The 23,515-nt window shown below is 42.8% G+C and overlaps 1 protein-coding gene across 1 annotated transcript in view; it reads right to left on the bottom strand.

The window, feature by feature from the left end:
* NARS1 (asparaginyl-tRNA synthetase 1) overlaps positions 1-21,499 on the bottom strand; it is a 963,811-nt gene extending 942,312 nt beyond the window's left edge. Inside the window, exon 1 of the mRNA XM_044087034.1 lies at positions 21,337-21,499. Within this exon, the coding sequence (XP_043942969.1) occupies positions 21,337-21,376 (40 nt within the window). The 5' untranslated portion in view covers positions 21,377-21,499. The remainder of the gene's footprint in view (positions 1-21,336) is intronic.
* Between the last annotated feature and the right edge of the window lie 2,016 nt (positions 21,500-23,515).

Below are 23,515 nucleotides of genomic sequence, written 5' to 3'. Positions count from 1 at the left end.
TTTTGGAGATACACTTACCCTAAATGGATTAAGTAAACTTAAATCCTACCGGTTCAGATAAATGTTTATTTAATGAATACTTAGGAGCACGCAAAGTTTTAATTACCTTGTACCACGTTATAGTCCTCAGCTACTGTAAAACGGTTTAAAAAAAAAAAAAAAGTTATGTCTTACCATAACCTTCCATCTGTGTTGTAGATTTTTGTTCATTTATTACTATTGGGTCCTCTGTTCCGTCCTTGGAACCGATATGGACGTTTCCAAGCTCGCACCAGCCAAAAAACTCTCAGCAAAGACCCACCCATAATGCCGCTCTCCTAGTTACACCAGATAGAGTTTGCCCGCCCTTATAGAATAGAATTAGTAATAGAAAAAATAGCAGAAAGCTCTGTCTGAGCAAATTCCCTAACCAGGAGTCCAGGCAGGGGGAAGGAGGGCAGGAAGTAATGAATGAAGAAAGATCTACAACACAGATGGAACGTTATGGTAAAAGACATAACTTTATCTGATGTTGTAAATCTTTGTTCATTAAATTATTATTAGGACAGAGACCCCAGCTACTTGAGTCCTGGGTGGCCCCAAGGAAGGATATTCCTGAGCACCATAAAACCAAAATATGCTCGTCTCCTGGAGACCAAATCCAATTTGTAATGACAGAAAAAGGTATGAGGTCTTGCTCAAGTGGCTGCTGTGCAGATATCATCCATAGAGGCTCTGGAATTAAATGCTACCGAAGTAGCCATAGATCTGGCAGAATAAGCCTTTATTCTGGAAGGTAAGGATAGCTTAATCTGTTGGTAGATAAAAGGTAATGACGTTTCTAAGCCAGGAGGATAAAGTCACTTTAGAAACAAGTTTACCCAATCTGGGTCCTGCAAAGGCCACAAACAACTGATCAGTTTTCCTGAAAGAAAGATTTAGTCCTGTCCAAATAACAACGAAGCTGCCGATGCACAGCAAGGGTGTCCAAAAGGTACCCCCCTCTATTAGAATGCTAAGGGAAGAAAACCGCCAGGTCAACAGATTGGTTAATAGAAAATCCAGAAATGACCTTGGGCAAGAAAGAAGGGTCAGTATGAAGGGACACCCTATCTGTGTGGAAGATCAAGTAAGGTCTCTTGACACTCAAGGCCTGCAGCTCAGATACTCTTCTCACTGAGGTAAGTGCTACTAGAAGTAAGGTTTTCCATGACAAAAATTTTAAATCAAATGAATCAAAGGGCTCGAAAGGAGGACCTGAGAGTCTGAAGTACCAAAGTCAATTCCCAGGGTTCCAAGGGAGGCTTGACCGGAGGTTTAACATGTAATACTCCTTTCAAAAAAGTCTTGCATAGGTGGTGTGACAAAGTCGAAGAATTATCAAGTCCATTATGAAAATTGTCGCTAGCTGATAAAATGTACAGTGATAGTTTATGCTGAGCTCCTGCATGTAAAGAGTAGTCCGGTATTGTAAGATCTTTTGAATAGGCATAGAGAAAGAAGAGTCTAAGTTCCGATATTTGGCCCAAATAGAGAACCTAGTCCATTTACTAGAATAGACTTTCCTAGTGGAAGGTTTGTGTGAAGCCAGAAGAATTTCACGAACAGGAGATGGGATGTCAGGCAACCTGGCAATCACTGGAAGTGGGGAAACCAAGCTGTGAGCTTGAGACTGTGGAAGTTCAGATGAATCAGTCCCAGAGGATGAGATAACAGGTCTTGGGAATGATCCAGGATCCACGAGCTGTGAATCAGATGAGGCCATAGAAACGGGAACCAGACTTGACGGGACCAGTAGGGGGCAATGCGGATCACTTTGTTTCTTAACCTCTGAGGTTTCTGGAGAAATTTTGGAATGAGGGGAAACGGGAGAAAGGCATACAGAAGACCCGGGAGCCAATAGTGCGTAGAGCGTCCCTCAGTGGTTCCCCCTTGAGGGGGGGATCATGGCAAAGTAGCTTCTGCATTTGTCGTTTGGGGGGGAAAGCAAACAGACTGCAGCAAGGCTTGCCTCAGATCCAACCCGCTGTTACAGGGTTGAGAGACCACTCATGAGGCATCAGGATTTTCCTGCTCAGATTGTCTGCAATAAAGGTAGGAACTCCCGGGAATGTGCGTTGCTATAAGCAAAGTGGCTGGAAGCTATCCCCTAGTGCCAAATCCTTATGACTTCCCAACACAGGGAGTAAGACCTGGTTCTGCCTTGCTTGCTGATATAACAGACGACTGACATGTTGTCTGACTGAATTGCAATGGTCCTAGAGGGTAGGGATGCATGGAACGCTTGCAACGCTAAGGAGAACTACTTTCAGTTCCAGGACATTTATGTGCAAATTGGCCATGGAGGACCAGGTGCCTTGGACAGTCTTTCCCTGGAAATGCCCCCCCCACCCCAACAGGCAAGCATCCGTGGTCACGATGGGCTGGTGATGACAGAATGGTGGACTCCAAAGATTCATTTGTGGCTTCATCCACCATAGCATTTCTTCTTTGCAAAGTTTTGTAAGACTTATCATGCGGTCGAGTGGATGAGTTAGAAAAGACCATTGTGCGGAAAGGAGCCACTGCAGGATTTTCATTTGCAGTCTAGCCAGTGGTACTAATGTAATGGCAGCTGCCATGGAGCCCAAGAGTTGCAGTACAAGATGTGCAGGTACATAGGTTGGAGAAAAAAGCTCTTCGATTTGGGGTCTTATTTTCGAAAGCCTGCGAGGGGGGGGGTGGGGGGGGGGAAAGAGAAGCTCGACAGAATGCTATGTTGAAGACCGCTCCAATAAATTCCAGTGTCTTCATTGGGGACATCTGAGATTTGTCCTTGTTGATTGTAATCCCCAAGCAGAAAGCAAGACCTTGAGTATAAGAGAGGCTGCGGACTTGGAGATTCCTGGTCGGAGCGGTAAGAAGCCAATCATCTAGATAGGGAAACACCTGGAATCCTTGCAGTCGAAGATGTGCCACAACTGCCATACATTTGGTGAACACTTGAGGGGGCTGTTGAGAGACAGAATGGCAGTGCCCTGAAGTGGTAGTGATTGGCTCCCACCTGGAAGTGGAGAAACCTCCGGGAGCGGTGATCCATCTTTATGTGGTAGTACACATTCTGAGGGTCTATACAGCACATCCAGTTGTCCCTCCCTAGGAAGGAAGGATGGACTGTACCGTGACCATCCAGAAATTTTGAGGTTTGATAAATTTGTTCAATAGGCCGAGATCCAGGATTGGTCTCCAGTCCCCTGTCTTTTTGGCACTAAAAAGAACCTCGAGTAAAACCCGGATCCTGTCTGGTCTGGTAGGACTGGTTGGACGACTTTTAGCAGCTTTTCTATTTCTAAGACTGCTAATTCCCTCTGATTGGGTGGTACACCTGGGATTCGTTTGACGGGTCTGGGAATTAAATCGAATTGTATTTGGCAGCCTCTGGATATTATTCTCTGCACCCAAACATCGGTAGTAATAAGATGCCAGGCTGGTAGGTGCAGAGAAAAACGACCCCTGACTGCTTCCAGAGGAAAGCAATCGAGGCGCTGCTCAGGAGGGCTGGTAGGGTCTGCCGGAGAAAGAATCTCTAGCACCCTGGTTACGTGGACCCCCACTACCCGAAAGGGGAGTCTTCCATACGAGTTGCCCCTTCTGCCCCGGGGGATTGTTCACCACGAGTCTCACGAAAAGATTCTTTGGATTTTTTGAAGAAGAAGTTATGTACTCACCATAACGTTCGATGTATGTAGCCCACCTCACCTTACATTCTTACCCGTGGGTTCAGAGCTGAACCTCGGCTCTGACTCTGCCATACTCTAGCTCGAAGTCTTCAATTGGCTCGTGGCTAAGAGGTATCCCATCATGCAACAGGTCTATTCCCCAGATCTTGTTTGCTACAAGCTCACACACATACACACTAAGAAGAAGAACAACTTCGACAGAAAGGACTACCGATACCTAGAGACAATATCTCCAGGTCCTCCAGGAGGGAGGGTTAGTAAGAATGTAAAGCGAGATGGACTACATACATCGAACGTTATGGTGAGTACATAACTTCTTGATGTTATGTAGTCCAATCTCGCCTTCATTCTTACCCATGGGACAGCGTCCCTAGCACCTTAATCTTGAGTGGCTCAGTGAAAAACACTCTTCAGCACCGTGGAACCAGATCTAATTTGTAGTGACTAATAAAGGTATGAGGCGAAGCCATGTTGCTGCAGCGCAAATATCATCCATACACATCCTAGCCTGAAACGCAGTTGAGGTAGCCACAGAACATGTAGAATGAGACTTCACTTTAAAGGGTAATTCTTTGCCATTGGAAGCATAAATAAATGAGATGCAATCGGAGATCCAGCGAGACAAGGTTACCCTAGAAACCAGAACCCCAAGTCTAGTGTCTGAAAATGAGACAAACATTTGATCTGATTTCCTGAAATATTTTGTCCTATGTAAATAGAAACACAATTGTCTGTGAACATCCAGCTGATGAAACTTACATTCTGCCTTGTTGAAAAATTCAGGAAAAAAAAAAAAAAACCACAGGCAACTCAATGGATTGGTTGATATTGACAACACAGAGGCAACCTTTGGAACAAAGGAAGGGTTGGTTCTTAAGGAGACCCTATCTTTGTAGAACACCCAATAAGGTGGCCTAATCGATAATGCTTGGAGTTCAGAGACCCGCCTAGCTGAAGTTATGGCTACCAAGAATACTGTCTTCCATGACAGAAATTTAATGTCACACGTAGCTGCGGGCTCAAAGGGAGTTGAGGTGAGCTTCTGCAGTACAAAATTGAGGTCCCATGGCATCACTGGATCAAAGACTGGAGGTCGGGGTAACAATGTCCCTCTCATAAAAGCCTTACAAAGCCTATGAGCCATAAGGTTGGGCTCATTAGCAACGCGAAAGGTAGAAATTGCTGCCAATTGCACTTTAATGGTTGCCGCAGCTGTACCCTGACTAACAGTTTAGAAAGAAATTCCAGTATCGCTGAAATAGGCGCTGTATAAGGATCAATACGTCTCTCATGGGCCTAAATAGAAAATCTCTTCCATTTACTGCAATAAATCTTCCTGGTAGAAGGCTTGTGGGAAGATGATAGAATATGGACCACTTCCGGGGAAAAAAAATCATGAAGCCTGACTAAGGACTGAACTGGAGCAGCCAAGCTGTCAACCTGAGGGTCTGGATGGAGGGATACAACTGTCCTGACATACGAGTCAGCAGATCCGTAACTGGGTCCAGAATCCGGGGCTTGTCCCATTAGATAGGGTTGAAGGAAGGGAAACCAAATCTGACGAGGCCAATGAGGATCATTTTGCTCCCCAAAAACTGCTTTCTGAATGACCTTTGATATCAGAGGTAACGGTGGAAAGGCGCAGAGAAGACCGGAGGGCCAATCGTGAGCCAGAGCGCCCCTGGGTGTCTCCACCTCCGGGGAGGATAAGGGTGAAGTAGCTGCTGCATTTGGCATAGATCGCAGCGAGGCTGACCCCCATCGGTGGAATATCTCTTCCGCAACATAATTGTTCAGGGACCCGCAACACAATTGTTCAGGGACCACTCATGAGGCATTAGAATAACTCTGCTCAGCCTGTATCACGTTGGACTTCCCCAGTATACGAGTTGCAACTAGAAAGCGTTGGGAAGACACCGCCTACTGCCAAACTTGAAGTGCCTCTCTGCAAACGGGGCATGATTTGGTTCCTCCCTGTTTGTTCAGGTACCACACTACTAACATGTTGTCCGAGTTGATTGCAATTGTCCCTAGAGGGAGAGAGCTCTGAAGTGCTTGCAATGCTAATAGCACTGTTCTCATCTCCAAGACATTAATATGCAAATGAGTCTCGTGACCCTGCCACGTGCCTTGGACAGTCCTGCCAAGATAATGCCCCCCCCCCACCCAATCTGGAGAAGATGGGACAAAGGGCTTGCCCACATTGAGATTGCTAGCCTGAAGCCACCAGCGTAGATCCCACTTGCACATGTCCGTAATCAGAATAAAATGGGAGAGTGGGAGATGCTGCAGCAACCATTGGGTGAAAAGTAGCCACTGAAGAACGCTAGTGTAGTCTGGCAAGGGGAACTAGCATGATCGTGGCAGCCATGGTCCCTAATAACTTGAGGACCACTTTTGCCCTGACCTTCCTCAATGGTAGTAAGACGTAGACCTGCTGTTGTAGAGCCCGAATTCTCTCCTCTGGTAAGAAGGCCCTCATGGGCACAGAATCTAGTTTGGCGCCGATAAAAGTGACACGCTGCGAGGGCAACAAGACAGACTGTCTCCAATTTAGAGTAATTCCCAACTGTTGGCACAGTGTAATGGTGGCGTCCCTGGTCTGTAACAGTAGATGCCTGGTGGTGGCAGAAAGGAGCCAGTCGTCCAGGTACGGAAACTCTTGGAATCCCTGACGTTTCATGTGAGCTGTTACCACTGCCATGCATTTGGTGAACACCCTGGGGGCTGTGGTGAGCCCAAAGGGCAGAGTGCGAAACTGAAAATGACTGGCTTCCAGCCGGAAGCATAAATGACTGATGCCCTGTCCATCTTGATATGGTAGTAAGCATCTTTGAGGTCGATGGAGCAAATCCAAACATCTTTCCCTAACAGAGGGAGTATTGACTGTAAGGTGACCATGCAGAACTTGGACTTTTGTACATGAAGGTTCAATCGGCTGATATCCAAGATGGATCTCAGGTCCCCTGTTCTTTTCGGCACCAAAAAGAATCTGGAGTAAGTCCCTATTGGTCTGCGGGGGCAGGCTGGATGTCTCCCTTTGAAAGCAACTTTCTTATTTCTAAAGTTGTGGAATCCCTGTGACTGGGTGGAACGTCTGGGATTCTCTTGGATGGCAGGGGAGGAGAATAGAAGGGAATATGATCCACCCATCTTGGGTGACTTCTTGCCAGGCTTCTGGGTATAAAGAAAAGTGACCCCCGACCAGCTCCAGAGATGCACATTCGGGCCTCCCTTCAGGAGCGCTGGTAGGGAGAATCACGAAAGGAATCCCAGTCCCCCTGGTTAAGCGGGCCTGCTCTGCCTCTACGGCGGCGTCTACCCGAATTTCCACCTCCTCCCCTGCCTCTGGAGTGGGAAATCACTTTGTGCTCCCTGAAAAAACCTCTGAGACTTCCTGAAACACCACATCTTCCCACCCTTCTGGCCCTTGGGGTAAGGTCTAAAAGGCATGGAAAAATGGACTCCCACGGCAGACAGGGTTTTCCTCCCTGCTCGCAACTAGTGAGAGTGTTCTTCACCTTGGTTCCGAACAATGATGAACCATCAAATGGGACACTGAACGTGGACTTGAAGGCATCCGCGAAATTGCACAGGTGCATCCAGGAGTATCTCAAGAGAAACTCTGGAATCCGCAGCTCTACTCGCTCAGTCGGCTGCAGATGAGATCAGCCTCATGGAGGAGTTGGTAAGGGAATTTAAGTTAGACATCTGTGCATTGACCTTCTATGCCACGGCATCAGAAATATTACCCTGTAGAGAATCTCCTAGCTCTTAAGAGATCTCTCAGGAGCCTCGTAAAATACGTCAAGTACTTCAGCGACCACAGTGTAAAGGCCGCTGAGGTAAAAAACACACTTCCCATACCCATAGTCTGGGACATCTTATTAGGCAGATGGACAGTAGATGAAGTTTCAGCAAGTTCCTTCTTGGTGGCCGCTGCCACCACCATGGCATCTACGGGAACACCTTTAGATAGATACTCCTTGTCAGAGGGGGTGGACAAAAGCTTATTGGGTCTCCTTGGGACCGGTTCAGGTTCCACAGTGTCAGGGAGTTTCCCCACACCTTTCGACAGACAAGGTCTAATAGCTCATCACAAGGGGGAGAAACCAAAGAGGCGGAGGGCTGAGACACGAAAGCCTTCAGGAACACAGACTCCTCATCAGAAGGGGGTTTGGAGGGCCAACCACCTCTCTGCTTCAAGATGTCCAGGATATCTGAAAAAGATATCTTCAGAAGACGACTTGGGGGACCCCTCTGACTCCTCAAGGTAAGTGTCCGACATGAGACTCATCCAGGGAATCAAGGTGTTTCCTCTTACACAATCTCTTTCTAGCGGGCTTCTCAGGCAAAAACTCAGGGGAGATGTCAAAAAGTTGGGGACCACTCATGGAGGTACCCTGAGGCTTAGGGTCTCCACTGCCCAAGGATAGAGCGTGAACCGAAACCGACAGGTGCCATAAGATGCAGCTGACGACCTGGCCAGCATACTCCTCATAACCTTGAAGGCTGATCCCCCTGGTTCCGAAGGCCGACTAACTGTAGGGGAAACAGTAGTAGTCCTCAGCGCCGAGGTCCGAAGTAGATGTTGGGTCCAAGCTTACTCGAGACAAAGCACAGAGAATAAAGCTCAGAACCGATGAAGATCAATCCGGCCCCCTCGGGTCTGACTGGAGAACCATCGACCCTCGACCCTGTGGACGGAGCCAACGGGGTCGGAGCGGAAATCGGAACAGAGAGGCCAGGCGAGGCTACTGGAACTGACCTAATGGCACCAGACAGAACCGACAACTCTGGTTCCAAAGGCAGAGAAAGACTTGGAGGAGGAACAAAGGATGAAGAGGCCATAGGCCGATTGGGTCGGAGCCGAAATCAACTTGGCCAACACTGATGACTGAAGCAGTTTCTTCACCACCCTATCAATGTCCTAATCGGAAAGGGTCCTGGAAGATAAAGCAGGAGATCTGGATCTCCCTACAAAAGGGGACTTGTGTGAAACAGAACCTGGTCGAAAAACTGGAGACCGGCTCTGAACCGAAATATCCATGACTGGCTCCGAAACGCTGGGAGACGACATGGACTTAAAGAAACAGACGGTGCCGGAGAGTGCTTCTTGGAAGTCTTTGTCCTTTTTTGCTGGAGAGGGTAATGCACTGGAAGACTTGGCCAAGTCTTCCTCGAAGGAGTGTTTAAGCAGTCCCTTCAAAATGAGCTTGTTCTTCCTCTCCGGTAGTACACGGGGACTAAAGGAATGACAAAACAAACAGGACTCTTGGAGGTGAATAGCCCCCAAGCAGTACACGCACACAGAGTGCCCATCAGTTAAAAACATTTTATTGCTGCATTCAACACACTTTTGAAAAGCCCGAAGGCCTGTGTTCCTTAGGATCCTTGGACATGCTGAAAGAACAAATTAATCCGTACACGCACTAGACCCAACTAACAAGAAACAGAGCCTCGAACTCAAACGGCCAAGAAACTGGCAAGAAAACAACAGGGGAGGACTAGGTCCTCTAACTTAAACGGGCCCAGCCTGTGGGGAAAAGAAAACGAACGGGATACCCAAACAGCCAGACAAGGGCACAAAAAACAGCCAGAGAAACAAATACAGGTGGTAAAATACCACTACCACACACACAGAGCTATGAAAATAGCTTTTTTGAGCAACAAGTCAAAAGTTTATAAAAATGTTATAAACAATATACTTAGCCACGGCCAAAAGCGAGCCCACGTCTAAGCTTAACGAGTGGCAAACTAGATCTGGGGAAAAGACCTGTTGCACGATGGGATACCTCTTAGCCACGAGCCAATTAAGACTGAGCTAGAGTATGGTCAAGTCGGAGCTGAGGTTCGGCTCCTAACCCACTGGTAAGAATGAAGGCAAGATTGGACTACATAACATCCATATTTTTCCTCCCTTTTGGTTCCTGGTGTAGGACCTCTGGGGGTTGGAAAAGTGTATGCCCACAGCAGACAAGGTAATTTGTTCTCTCTCTCTATGTGCAAGTGTGTCTCGTACTTTGGGTCCACAAAGTGCAGGTTCGTCAAAAGGTGCATTGACGAAGGAAGATATAAAGGGGTCTGCAAAGTCACATAACCACATCCAAGCATTACGTCTCATGACAATGCCTGATGTGGCAGCTCGAGCTGCCCCCCCCCGGTGGTGTGATATATCAAACGCATCGTGGAGTTCGACATGGATTCAAGGGTAGCTAGCTGGAGGCAACAGTATCATGCACCTCATCAGACAGTACCCCCACCAAAGAGGGAGACATTTCGGAAATTAGGTCTCTTTGGAGCCAAGTAAAGTATGTCAGACAGTTCAATGGCTGAATGGTGAAGGTTGCTGAAGCATAGGTCTGCTTCCCTAGTCTGTCCATGGTCCAAGACTCCCTGTTTGGAGGATGGACAGTGGAACTATCTTCTGCCGGTTCCTTCTTGGTGGCCGACGCCACAACCACAGAATCAACTGTCAACTGCTTGGACCAGTGGGGCTGGTCTTCAGGTGTAGATATAATTTTGTCTGGCCTCTGGGGGACAGGTTCTATGTTGTCTGGTGCCTTCCAGGCATGCTGCATAATGAGTTTAACAAGGTCAGCACGGAAGACCTGCAAGAACACAGATTCCTCAAAAGAAGGGTTAGAGGACTTAAGTCTCCCCGCTGCTTGAGGACTTTGAGAATGTCTCTGAAAGAGATGTCGAGACCTTGGGGACCCTTCCCCCTCATCAAAATCAAGGTCTTCGGTGATAGATTCTTCCGGGGAATCAAGGTACTTCCTCTTGCACCATTTCTTCCGGGGTGGCTCCCCAGTGGGATCTTCTGAGGAGGACTCCAGAGAAGGGGTTCCCTTCAAAGGGGGTTCTTGCAACTCCCATGCCCAGGGCCCCGAAATAGAGGGTTGGGAGAGGTGCATGCTGGTGGGGGGTTCTAATACTGTCATTGGTGCTGACTGTGAGCCTTCGGAGTGAAGGACCCTCTCCATTACCTGGACTGCAGGCCCGCCCGAGGGATGGGAGCCCGGAACCAGGAAGGACAACCTCGGAACCAGGGTCACACCCCACCCTGAGGAGCCCACCTCCAGGTGAGGAGCTCCAAGAGGACTGGAAGCTGGAGCCGTGGACATAGATGGCAACAGCGAGAAAATAAGCACCGGGCTAGGTACCAAGGTATGGACAGTCCAAGCACTGCTCCGAGAGGGCATCGGTTCTGCAGCAAGGGTGGTTGGTGCTGATAGGGGAAAAACTGCTGTCGGAGCAGAGACAGTATGCACGGTGGACATCGGTACCAAGATCTCCAGGATCTGGGTAGAGGCCAGAGGAGGATAAACAGGGGGAAGATGTAGTAAAAAATTCTGAGCCAAGAGGGATGGACGGTCTAGCTGGAATGGGCAATCCCCTAGCTGCCAGAAGCTGGTTCACAACTCACACTAGATCTAATTTAGAAAAACTCCTAGGGGATCTAAAGGAGGCTGCTGAAGGAGAATCAGGTCTTTCAAGAAAGAAACTAAACCTCTGCCCCCACAAAAAGGTCGTAAGTTAGAGAGTATCTTATCCTTGGCAGATATTCGAGTTTTGGAGCCGATGGTGCTGAAGCAGGTAAGTCATCTGAGTCAATGTCGGATCCAAGGACGGCACCAAAGTCAGTGGTGCCGAGATTGGAACTGAAATAGGGATGAATATCATGGACGGCACAGAGGGAGAAGATTCACAGCCTGGTGCCGAAGAGGTCTGCGCAGAGGGCTCCAGCAAAGCACGGCACCAACCCAGTTTCGTAACTGACAGATGTAGGAACCAAGCAACTCCATTTTTCCGTCTTTGGGAGGGGGTGAGACCTCAGACCCAGATAGAGCCTCCGAAAAATATGTCTTGATTAAACCTTTTAAAATAAGTTTATTTTGACATTCTGCTAGTGTACAATTACTAAAACTAGCACAAATGTCACAGTAAGCTTTAATATGATCCATGCCCAAGCAGTAGACACAATGAGCATGTGCATCCAAGTTAGGCATCTTACGCCCACACTTGTCACACTGTTTAAACCCCAACTTAGCTTTGTCTGACACAGTAAGGCAACAAGGCTATCCTATAGAAAAAAAAACAAAATAAGGGAGAGAAAAAGGTGAGAGAATACCAACGATGGCATTTAAAAAATACCACAAGTGGTAAGGAAGGGCATGTCAAAGGCAGAAGAGAGGGACAGTACTTATAATGGTAGAAATTAAATTACCAAGGTAAAGGGTAGAGAATAGATTTAAGTTATAGGCGACAGTGAAAGGCTAAATTGACTAAAAAATAAAACAATTTTGAAGAGAAACTGCCTTAAAAATAATTTTCTACTTAGCTTTGAGAGAGATGGCTAGCATGTCTGACCAGGAACGTGGCAAACGAGATCTGGAGTAACTAGGAGAGGAGCATTATGGGTAGGTCTTAGCTGAGAGTTTTTGGCTGGCGTGAGCTTGGAAACAGCCGTATCGATTCAGAGGATGGAACTGAGATCCTAATAGTCATTAATGAACAAAGATTTACAGCACCAGACTGGACTGTTAAGAAATTAACCTGCCCTGAACACGGTCCACACAAATGGATGACATACATGTCAAAAAGTACTACACAAATGGTACAGATATACTTGGATGGCATTCTCACTACACTAGTAAGATCAGGCTTTAAAGAGCGGCTTGGCTGCTGGAGGAGCTGGCTGATGGGGTATGGAATGAAGCAGCCTATGTTTGTGTACCTATCCCAGCCAGGAAGTGGCATTGTGGTCTGCCAAGGAAAGCTAATGTGCCCCGCCTTATGGAGGTGAGAGTGTATAACCTTGCAAAGCAGCAAGTGGAGATGTAGACAAAAATCAGTACATGCATTGAAGCATGCATGCATCAAACAGCCACCTCCGTAAGACGTGCATCAGCTGCCAAATGGAATGGGGGGGGGGGTGAGGGGAGTAAGGATTAAAGTGAAAAAATAAATAAATAACTGTTGCGTGAAGGATGGATTTCCCAAATCAGTGAAAGGCTAATTGTCATCAGGCAGCAGCAAGACCATAGTTGATATAACAATAGCCACAATCATAACTAGAATATCAATTCAGCAAACTTTTTGAATAAACCTACACCAGCACTAAATGAATTCCCTGCTGCTACAAATAGTTCTTTTCATGCGCTTGTGCACAGCAAGGTAGGGCTATTAATGTATTTTAATTGAAAACGATATACAATTCAAAAGTTGTTTTCCTTTGTCTGAAGACTATCTGCATGTTAGATTCCAGAGTAAGCCTTATGAATAAAGCTGCACAAATGACACAAGTGTCTGTAACTGAGTTAATGTACAGGTCAGTAACTAATGTAACAGTTTTGGTACTGTCTCTTCCACTCAGGTTGTGTGTGTTTTTTTAATCTAGGTTTCCGTCATTTGCTCGTTGTGTAAGCAAGACTTGCAGGAGACCAAAAAAGACAGCTAAAACTAAAGCAAAAACTTACTTAATAGGCAAACTGTGATTCAGAAGATGGAGGTTAGCAAACAATGAATCTATGACGTGCAAGTGTTTTCATATTATTTTTTGTAATACACCCAATGTACCAATACCAAGGAAAGATTCCTGCACAGAATCACTGTGCATCTCAATGGATGTGTGAAAATGTACTGGGGCTCAAGAGACCATGGCCTCTAAAAGATATGCGCAGTAAACTGTTCTGAGAAAAGGCAAAAGTAACAGCTGCCAAGTTAATGTCAGAAAGGTGACTGCAGAATTCAACTGCCAACCACAGTTGAAGAAAATGAAAGCAGACTTCTCTGGGGCATCAATACAGAATGCCAGCTAGAATGGGACAGGGAGCAGGGCGGATACTCTAAGTTTGACTGGAGCAAGACGAGGGTACGTTGAATGGTGGCCAGAATACAAAGAATAATCAAAGGACACAGCTATTTTGTTGTATGCATGTGGAGGCTTGCAGGTGAAACAGACATAAGTGGATGACAGCCCTGATGAGCATGTGGGGGAGAGTATCATATGGAAGACAAGGTGTTGCAATCTTTCTCAGTGACACAGGTACTCATGTCAGCTAAAGAATAGGATTAGGATCCAACAGGGAAAAAAAAAAAAGACCAAAATAGCTGCATAAATAACTGCCTCCATTACTAAATCTCACCCTCCGACAGGAAACTAAAGCACTGATTGTTTGCATATGGCTGAGGGTCAGCAGACATTGGGGGGGGGGGGGGCAGGACAAAAAGCCTACAAATAACACTGTTCTAAAGTAGTATTATAGGCAAGAGTTTACCAAAACTTTCAAAACGACAATGTCAGCAAACCTAATAGCCCAATCCACATATGGAAACTTCAAACATCTATGTTACAATGTAGACCAAACGTTCAACATCTAATCTGAAATATAATACATTTGATGAAAACAATGTATCATAAGTAAATGTCAAAAAGAGAAAAAGAACTAGTTAAATTTCATGAATACTAGTCTTTTCGTGTTCAGTGTCACAGTGGGATGAGTTTAAGATATTACTGGTACGATTTTTGAAAAACTCTGGGGTTTGTCAGGGGGATGCAAACAGGAAGCTTCCAATTTAACAAAAGCAGCTTTTGAGTCTACAAAAAAACTGCACATGAAGGGACTTGAAGGACAAACTTATAAGAGTATGTAAAGATAAAAAATTTAATATGAAACACAAAGTTGGAAGGTGCCAAAATGAAACTAATAACCAAACAAAAGGCACCAGGACCTCAGCGAAGGTGCAACAGTTTTAATGGGCTAAGACACAGTGTAACAGCAACAAAACAACAGATAATACGCAGTTAGTGAAACCTCCACATTTCGTCAAACCTTCTTCAGATAATACACACCCACAAATCTAACACTTAAATATACATAATAAAATTCAAATCAACCAATGAAATGTTGAGATTGATTGACCAAGTAATTCATTGTCAACACTTTGATAAAATATAAAAATCAAGCATTGGACGACAATTTTGCTTCAAGGGTACATAGAAAGGAGACCTTTTCAAACACATATCTGCACTACACTAGTTCTCACCCTTTCTACCAGAAGAGAAGTGTGTTGAAAGGGCAAATGGTCAGAATTTGCAGAATGACATCAGATGACACAATTTTTATAAAACAGTGTGAGTGTTTGAAAGGTATGTTTATGGATAGAGGGTACCCAATGGAAATGTTTGATGAGATATTCCAGGAAATATGTGAAGGAAGAAAAACTAGATTTGCCCCAATATTGGGCAAACAAGAGATGGTGGGAACAGTAGTGGTGTCGGATGACACCTCAAATGAAGGATTTACATCGGGTCTCATTACCACTTATGATGGACAATCTGGTATGGTCAAAAAAAAAATTTTTGATAGAGAGAGTGGAAGAATTTTGCTAAAGTGTCGGATCTCAGTTACATTTTTGAAAAGGACATCAAATTTATTTATAAAAGGGGTAACATAAAAGGAATATTAGAAAGGGGCACTAGTGGTATGTTAGAAAAAAACAGAAAGAAAAAAATAGGGGTTTTCAAATGTGGAGCCTGTAGTTATTGTAAATATCTTAAAACAGGTGACAACTTTTATTTAGTTGCTAGAAAGAAAACAGTGACAGTGAAATCATTTGTGAACTGTAACACTAAAGGGATTATTTACATTGCTCTGTGTAAGAAATGTGAGGCATTCTATGTTGGAAAAAGTGAAAGGAGAATTAAACAAAGAATTTATGAGCACTTATACGATATTAGAACAGCGTGCGTAACTAATTCTCTGTACAAACACACTTTAACTTGTAGTGAAGCATGTTTTGAATTTTTTGTAGTTGAAGTTGTCTCTATGGACCCTAGAGGAGGAATGTGGGAAACCCTATTAGAATACACAGAATTGTATTGGCAGATAGTGCTAGAATCCAACAAATATCCAGGAATTAATTATATGATTTCATTAGCACCTGTTTTGAAATTAAGATCAGCCAAACTATAATGTTACAATGGTTTTAAATATTATTTATTCAAACTATTCATATGTTTTTAAAGTGGATTGTGAATTGTGTTGAAATACCACTTTCCACCAGTAGAGTGTAGTATTGTGCTATTTAGATTATATTATGAACACATTTTAAAATATTTTTACTTAGATATAATCATATGAATTTTAATAATGTTTTTAAGTTTTTTTATGTAATTTCAGTCATGTGTGTCCTAGTATAATTTATTCTATATTTATCCTGTAGAAAAAGTTTTCAATGCTTGATTTTTATATTTTATCAAAGTGATGACAATGAATTACTTGGTCAATCAATCTCAACATTTCATTGGTTGATTTGAATTTTATTATGTGTATTTAAGTGTTAGATTTGTGGGTGTGTATTATCTGAAGAAGGTTTGACGAAACGTGGAGGTTTCACTAACTGCGTATTATCTGTTGTTTTGTTGCTGTTACACTGTGTCTTAGCCCATTAAAACTGTTGCACCTTCGCTGAGGACCTGGTGCCTTTTGTTTGGTTATAAAAAATTTAATGTTTGTTAGATTATAAAGTAGAACTGGCAAAAATATGCTGAAACTTTTCAATTTTAGTACTTCTCCAGTTAAAACAACCTAACACTGTCTTATCTTGTACTATCAACTACTGAATCACCGTTCTATAAAATGGATCTTGCAGCCTGGAACTGCTTACCCAATCAGTTGTACAAATCTAAAAACTACAATACTTTCACAGACAAGCTACATTAGTACTTTCTGCTAATGTACTACTACATACATGTAAGCACTATATATTGTGTTTCTTCCTTTGAGCTGCTCTTTGAATGTACACACATGCACATGTTATACTATGTTTCGGGTCTATATTATATTGTTGACGGCCGACAATGTAGACTCTGAATTGTTAGATACCGAAATGTCGAACGGCCATATAACCGATTTCTTTCCATTGGAAAGAAATCTGTTGGCCAAACACCAATGGCACACATAAACAAATATATTTAAAATGGGGGGCTTCAAACCCCCCAATGTGGGGGGCTGTGCCCCTCACACCCCCCCCCAACTAAATATTCTAACTCCAAGACCACATTACACTCGGGGAAAGGGCAGGTGTCAGAACGGCCAACCAATTTCTTTCCATAGGAAAGAAATTGGTTATTTGGCCGTTCGCTATTTTTGTAGTTCAACATTTTGGTGTTGAACAATTCAAAGTCTACATTGTCAGCTGTCGACAATATAATATAGACCCTATGTTTCTCACTACTTTCATGTATTGTAATGGACTGTACATCCTACCAGTTGCACTACTGTGCATTAAGCAACATCTAAGAACAACTGTCTTGTACTTACATTGTTAAAGTAACTTTTTCTAATTTAGGTTCTACTATAAATATGGTGCATTGAGAATGTTCATATTACTATACATTTTCTTCTTTGCATGTTGAATTTTTTTGTCATTTTGTCTTTGCTTATTGGCTTAAGCCATGACTCAAAAGGGTCTTCAGGCCAGTTCACCCACCTGGTTATTTTTCTTTCCTTTTATTTATTTAATTGTTAATGACAATGTTTGGTGGTGAACACTAACTGCACAAGGGATTTATTACTGATAAAATATTTGTGCAGTATTCTGAGAAAATTTATTTTTATACTTTTGTAAGGGGGGGATAAATCTGGCCTGTTTAAAACACCCTAGACAAACACTTCACTGGAGTGTAATGCAAAGGGGATTAGGAAGATTAAAGGTAGGATGACAGTCTCAATCTTACTACGGATAACAGCTAAGGTACCGTTACCTAACTAAATGCTAAACACTGCTATAGAGTGCCTCTGCTTAAGTGGTACCCCTAAAAGCCTTTTATAGAATGTCACTATGTATACACTTCTCCATATAACAACTTTTAACTACTAGCACTGTAAATGGGTAGCCAAGTGCAGACCTTTGGAGTACGTACATATGAAAATGTCTGTTGACTACTCTTGCTAAGAATTTCCACATCAAAACATGCCTGCTGCTCAGATGCATGAAAACAAATTTAAGCAAACTTCTGGCTCTAGTGCTAAAGAGCACATTTTTCCTGACACTCCACTGGGGATCGGCAAAACAAAGTGAATTAATCAGGGATATTAATACCCTTACTTTTACTCGTGATAATATTTCTTGAAAACCTGAGCAGATTTATGGACTGTAATAAAAAATAAAATCAATGTATTAAAAATATAAACATATGTCTACAATATCATCTACTACGTGGAACTTCCTAAACATCCCCCCCTTAGATTATGATGTAAATGAATTCAATACTTTTCTAAATATCCTAAATAACCTTGAACCTCCTAGAAGAAAGAGACTAAAAACAGATAATGCAATTTGACTATCCAAAAAAAAAAAAAAAATGCTGATGCAGGACAGAGAAAAAGCATGGAAAAAATATAAAACACCTAAATATCTTGAAAGCTTACTAAAAAGCAAATAAATTAAGACAAAAAAATTATACTACAGCAACTATCAGAATAATGCTAAACACAACCCTAAAAATGTTGGGCATACATTAAAGAAATCTTATATCCCGCCCAAAAATTCAACCTAAACCCCTCTCCCAATAACACCATTCAAAACTGCAATACAGTTCAACTATTATTTTATAGACAGTACAGGATCTCTAAGGATTCTTCAACATCTAATCCCAGCCCTGTCCAACAGCCACTTATTACAACATCCTCTTTCACCATTAAACCCGTGCCCACATCCTACATAAAACTACTCTTAAACCTAAACTGTGCTCTTCTTCAGCTGATGACCTTCCAAGTGGGTAACTAAAAATAGCAACCAACAGCATTGTGTATCCTGACTCAATCTTTTTATAAATAGGTCAATCCAAGAATCCCACGTTCCCTCTCTCTGGAAAAAGTCACACATTATCCCACTGCACAAAACAGAAAATTCAACAGATTCAACAAATCGCCTGTTCCAGTCTTCTGTTTTACTTGGTAAACTAGATCCCGGTGATTTACAATTATAATTTTGCAGGAATAATACAATAATTATACCCAGTCTTTTCTGTATTGCATAAAACTTGTATTGCATGATGCCTTTCTAATGTAATTTCTGTACTGCTATCGGTCTCGTTTCATGTGGAGCTTTTCTCCTTGGGTCTCTGTTGAAAACGGGCTACCAGCCCAGTCGGATACTACCCGGTAAACAAATGTAAAATAAATAAAACAGACATTAATAACTTTAAAGCTGTATCAATCTTACCTCTCCTCGCCAAAATACTAGAAAAATGTTAATCAAAAACAATTGCTAAACTATCTCCTGCAGGAAGAACGTCTAACCCCTATACAACATAGCTTCCGTCCTTCTCCTAGTACTAGCACTGTCCTTCTAACCTATACAGATACGGTCAATAAAGCTAGTGATAACGACAAACTAATCTCTTCCTTATTTCTCGACTTGTCCAAAGCCTTCAACACAGTTTGTCACAGCAAATTTCTACTTCTAATGTCCTCACTGAGTCTCTCTCAGCCAACCTTTCTTTGGTTCAAAGGCTACCTGCCCAATAGGTATCAGTCAGTAAAATGGCACTCCATACTATTATCACCGGTGTACCACAAAGCTCTTTCTTTGGTCCCCTCCTCATTTTCAACAACACCCTCTATACATCAAAACAACAAGCAATCCTAATACAATACACAGAAGATTCCACTCTCATTTGCACACCTAACATGGTACACCTTCAAAAATATTACCCGGGAAGCTTTAACAGCCACCGAAACATGGTTTCTAACTCAACGTATGCTCAACTGAGAAAAGACTAAGCTACTACCCCCCCCCCCATCCCTGTCATATAAAAAAAAAAAAATTAAAGTCCTTGCTCAATAATACAAGGATCAAAGTCACTTCTCTTAACAAATTATTAGGGATGATAATCTTACATTTGACCTGCATACATAAAATTGCACAAGAAAAACTCTGGAATGGTTTACAGATCCAAAAACTCTCACCGACACAACTAATACTACACTTGCCACTACTCATCTCCTCCCCAAACTTATTTATGGTGCTCCCATCCTCACTAAACTCCAGGCTTCACAAAAATTAGAACTTGAATGGTGCTATAACAAAGTTGCTAAATTTGCAGCAAATACCCTTTTAGAACCCACCACTGTATAGCACTAAAAAAAACCTAAATTGGTTAGAATTGCCTCATCAACTAACATACATACAGCTTCTTACCACCTATAAAATTATCCAGCAGCCAGTCTACGTCTAGCACTAAAAAACATTCTACACAACTATGTTCCCAGTCAATCAATGCAATCTAGTGACCAGAAACTCCTGCCTGTCTATAAACCTATCAAATCTGCTGGGCACTGTCTGCATTCATACAAGGTTGCCAAGGTCTGGAACTCTGGCTAACAAAGTTCGCAGATGACTGGAAACATTACTGAATCCCCAAATGATGTGGATACTCTACAAAAGGGCCTTACAGAAACAGATGCTTGATGCCAGAGCCATGGGCTCAAGCTCAATGCCAAGAAGTGTATAGTTATCCCCTTTGGGAAAAAACATGTACCTGTACACTGGAAATGGGCTTATATCCAGTCAGACTTTCCCCGGTAATCAAATGTCAGTCTTCTTCTTCTTCAGTCGGCTTTTTCCCCGGTTAGGGGTCCCCACATCGGATCACCTGTCCGCTCATGACTGGCAGTGGAGTTTTACGGTGTCAAGTTGCCAGCCCGGAAAGCACACACTCACACCTAGGGCCAATTTAGAGTGTCCAATCCACTTACAGCATGTCTCTGGGATGTGGGAGGAAACTGGAGCACCCGGAGGAAACTCTGCACAGAAGGCACCCCAGCCAAGGATCGAACCGGAGAACCTATTGCTGTGAGGCTGCAACTCTAACCGCTGCACCACCGTGGCCACCCCAGTAATCAAATGTCAATAAATAAATATATGTATCATAGCCATCGCCCTTACTGTACCATTACAAAACATTTATACAAACATTACAAATCTAAGTGCCTAAACAGAAAACAAAAATTACTATTTCTGTCTTGTAAAGTAAGTGCCAATTTAAGAATGCTAATTCAAATATTAGTACAAATTGAGAGAGTCTTTCTGCTGTAAAATTAAAAAGAGAAGTTCTGCCTTAGTGTGTCCATCTTTCACTTTCAAATCTTAATTCTACACCATAATCTGTTGCTGCTACTTCCTATCAAACTGAATCATCTCACACATTTTCGCTACTCAAACTACATTACTCTGCACTTGGCGAGCACACCTCTAAACTTATTTTTTTTTTTTTATCCAGACTGATGAAAAATCAACGTTATTCTAACCAGCCTGCATATGGCGCATAGGTATACAGCAGCCTTTACCCATATTTTGTGCAGTCTGCAAAAATTCCTTCAAAACGTGCTAATAGTGTTAACCCGTGATCTACACTAAGACAATACTTTTAAGCAAACAAATGTTTTTCAATGGTACTAAAATAGGAAAATGTTACTGTACAAGAACAGATGTCACATACATATTTTAGTGATAATGACAACTTAAGGTAAATAAGCAAAACACGTTTAAGCACACAACCATCATCAATATGCCACGTTCCTAATAAAGATAGCTCTCGAAATCAAGACACATGAGCATTTACCCAGGGAAAGCCCTTCCGTATTCTTTACGACCTCACTCATTGCTGAAGGTAACAGACCCACACAGCGATTGAACACTTAAGGATGGAAATTCACTGTCAAGTACCCCAGACACACGAGTACGCAGAAAGAGGCAGTACTATCAACCCCACCTTATGTTCTACAAGTAGTGAGAGAAATCGAAACTCAACCTTCTTACTGCAAGTGACGGCTTCCATTGGACAGTTTTCAGGATGCTGGTGTCATAACTTAAAATTCCAACGCTGAATGGCCAAATAATCCATCAATTAGTGTGCCGGGTTCTAACGTCACTCGGGTAGAGTCCAATGTTTAGGGGTTAAGCGCATGAAATGGAAATTGCATCAGATGACCGTAAACCTTAATTAGAAGTCGCAAATGCAGTATTGTATTGCAGTCCTTCACTAGCTCATGGTTGCATATTTCGGTGTTTATGCGAAGGGGTATTGGTTGCTTTACTGGGTATGACATTTCTTTTAGCTCTTGTACTTTTTTTGGGTCGTTATAAGTTTTTATTTTTTTGGCAAATGACTTGGGACTGTAATCACTAAACAGTGACGTGCATTTTGAGAGTATGATATCTTATCATTCAGAAAACGTATTACAAATGTAAAGCCTGTTAGTTAACTTAGTTTTTGAACTTTCTAATTAAGGAATAGCGAAATTTCAGAAATGCCCCGCCCCGAATTATTTTTGGCTCTGTCCCTGACTCTTGCGCCAAGAGGTTGGTGCATGCCATTCAGATATTATTGATTTGCGCATATTCACGATTTTGTCCTGACTCTCCTTATTTATTTATTTTATTTTACATTTGTTGACCGGGAGAGTCCAACTGGATTACAAGTCACTTTTCAGTGGAGGCCCGGGAGGAAAAGCTCCAAGAGAACAATTATTTACAAAACATAGTTTTAAGGACAAACTTTTGATATACAATATTCATTGAAGAGACTTTGACATGCATATTAACTAAATGATAGGATACATTCGTTCTCTACAATACAAGAAGATATTCCTAAATTTAGGATTCCGCTATAGTTGAGAAGGATAACAAATTGATTTACAATATGTCTTCTCCTGGTTTTGCTTATGGAGAGCTCAACATTGCTGTGATAGTTTTCCCTAATTCCTGGAGAGATGGGATGAGCAGCAGATTTAACAGTCTTAAGTGGGTACAGTACTATATGATTGGTTGGTTTAGCAGACTTAAGTTAGGTGAAGTGTTCTAATGAGACATTAGCCAGGGGGGATACAGGAGCACAGTCAATTATTCTAAAAGTGGGTTTTAACAAGTTTCTTGAACTGTGATGGGGATTTGTTGTCAGTTATGTGGGCAGGAAGGGAGTTCCAGGTTTTTGCTATACAGTTGCTGTAGACAGACTTACCAGCTTCATTGTTATATTTGGTTACTTTGAGGAGGTTTTGTGCGGTAGCCCTCAAGGGCCTCGCGGTTGCATAGGGTTGCAAAAGATTTTGTAGGGCTGGGGTGTTTTCAGAGTTATGTATTATTTTGTGGGCTGGTGATAGTTGATAGAGTTGAAGTAGGAGTGGTAGTTCTAACCAAATGAGTTTTTTAGGCATTCACAGTGATGTGTTCTGATGGAAGAGGTTGTAGCGAATTTGGCTATCTTATAACAACTATCAAGTTTGTTTAGGTTGGATTTGAGGAGCTTTGAAAGCATGGGGGAAGCATAAATTAGGGTGGATAGTAGGTGAGTCCTTGTTATTGTAGTTTTAGAGTGGTCAGTGAGGAATTTTTTTATTGTGATACAGTAAGCCATGTTTTTTATGCACTTTTTTATGGTTATAGAAATATGTAGGTCAAATCTAAGGTGATTATCTATTTCAACCCCTAAGAGTTTAGTATGATTGGTGGGGGTGATTGTGGTCTTGTTAAAGGAGGAGATGACGAAATAATCAGTGGGAGGTGTGGCTTTGTGGGAGCTAAAGAGTACTAGCTTTGTTTTACTTGGGTTCAGAATGAGCCTTTGGTTTGTAATCCAAGTTTCTGCTACGGAAAGGCATTCTTGTGTTAGGGAGTGAAGGATGTCAATTGATTTGGCTACACATATTATGGTGGTATCATCTGCATATTGCACTACTGACGCTTTAGGAATACTGTTTGGGAGCTGATTGGTGAAGAGGGTAAAAAAGTGGCCCCAGGAG

Source organism: Protopterus annectens, chromosome 1.part1 (genome assembly GCF_019279795.1).
Source record: "Protopterus annectens isolate FY-2018-M chromosome 1.part1, PAN1.0, whole genome shotgun sequence".
Taxonomy (NCBI): Eukaryota; Metazoa; Chordata; order Ceratodontiformes; family Protopteridae; genus Protopterus; species Protopterus annectens.
This window is presented reverse-complemented; position numbering and strand designations above follow the sequence as displayed.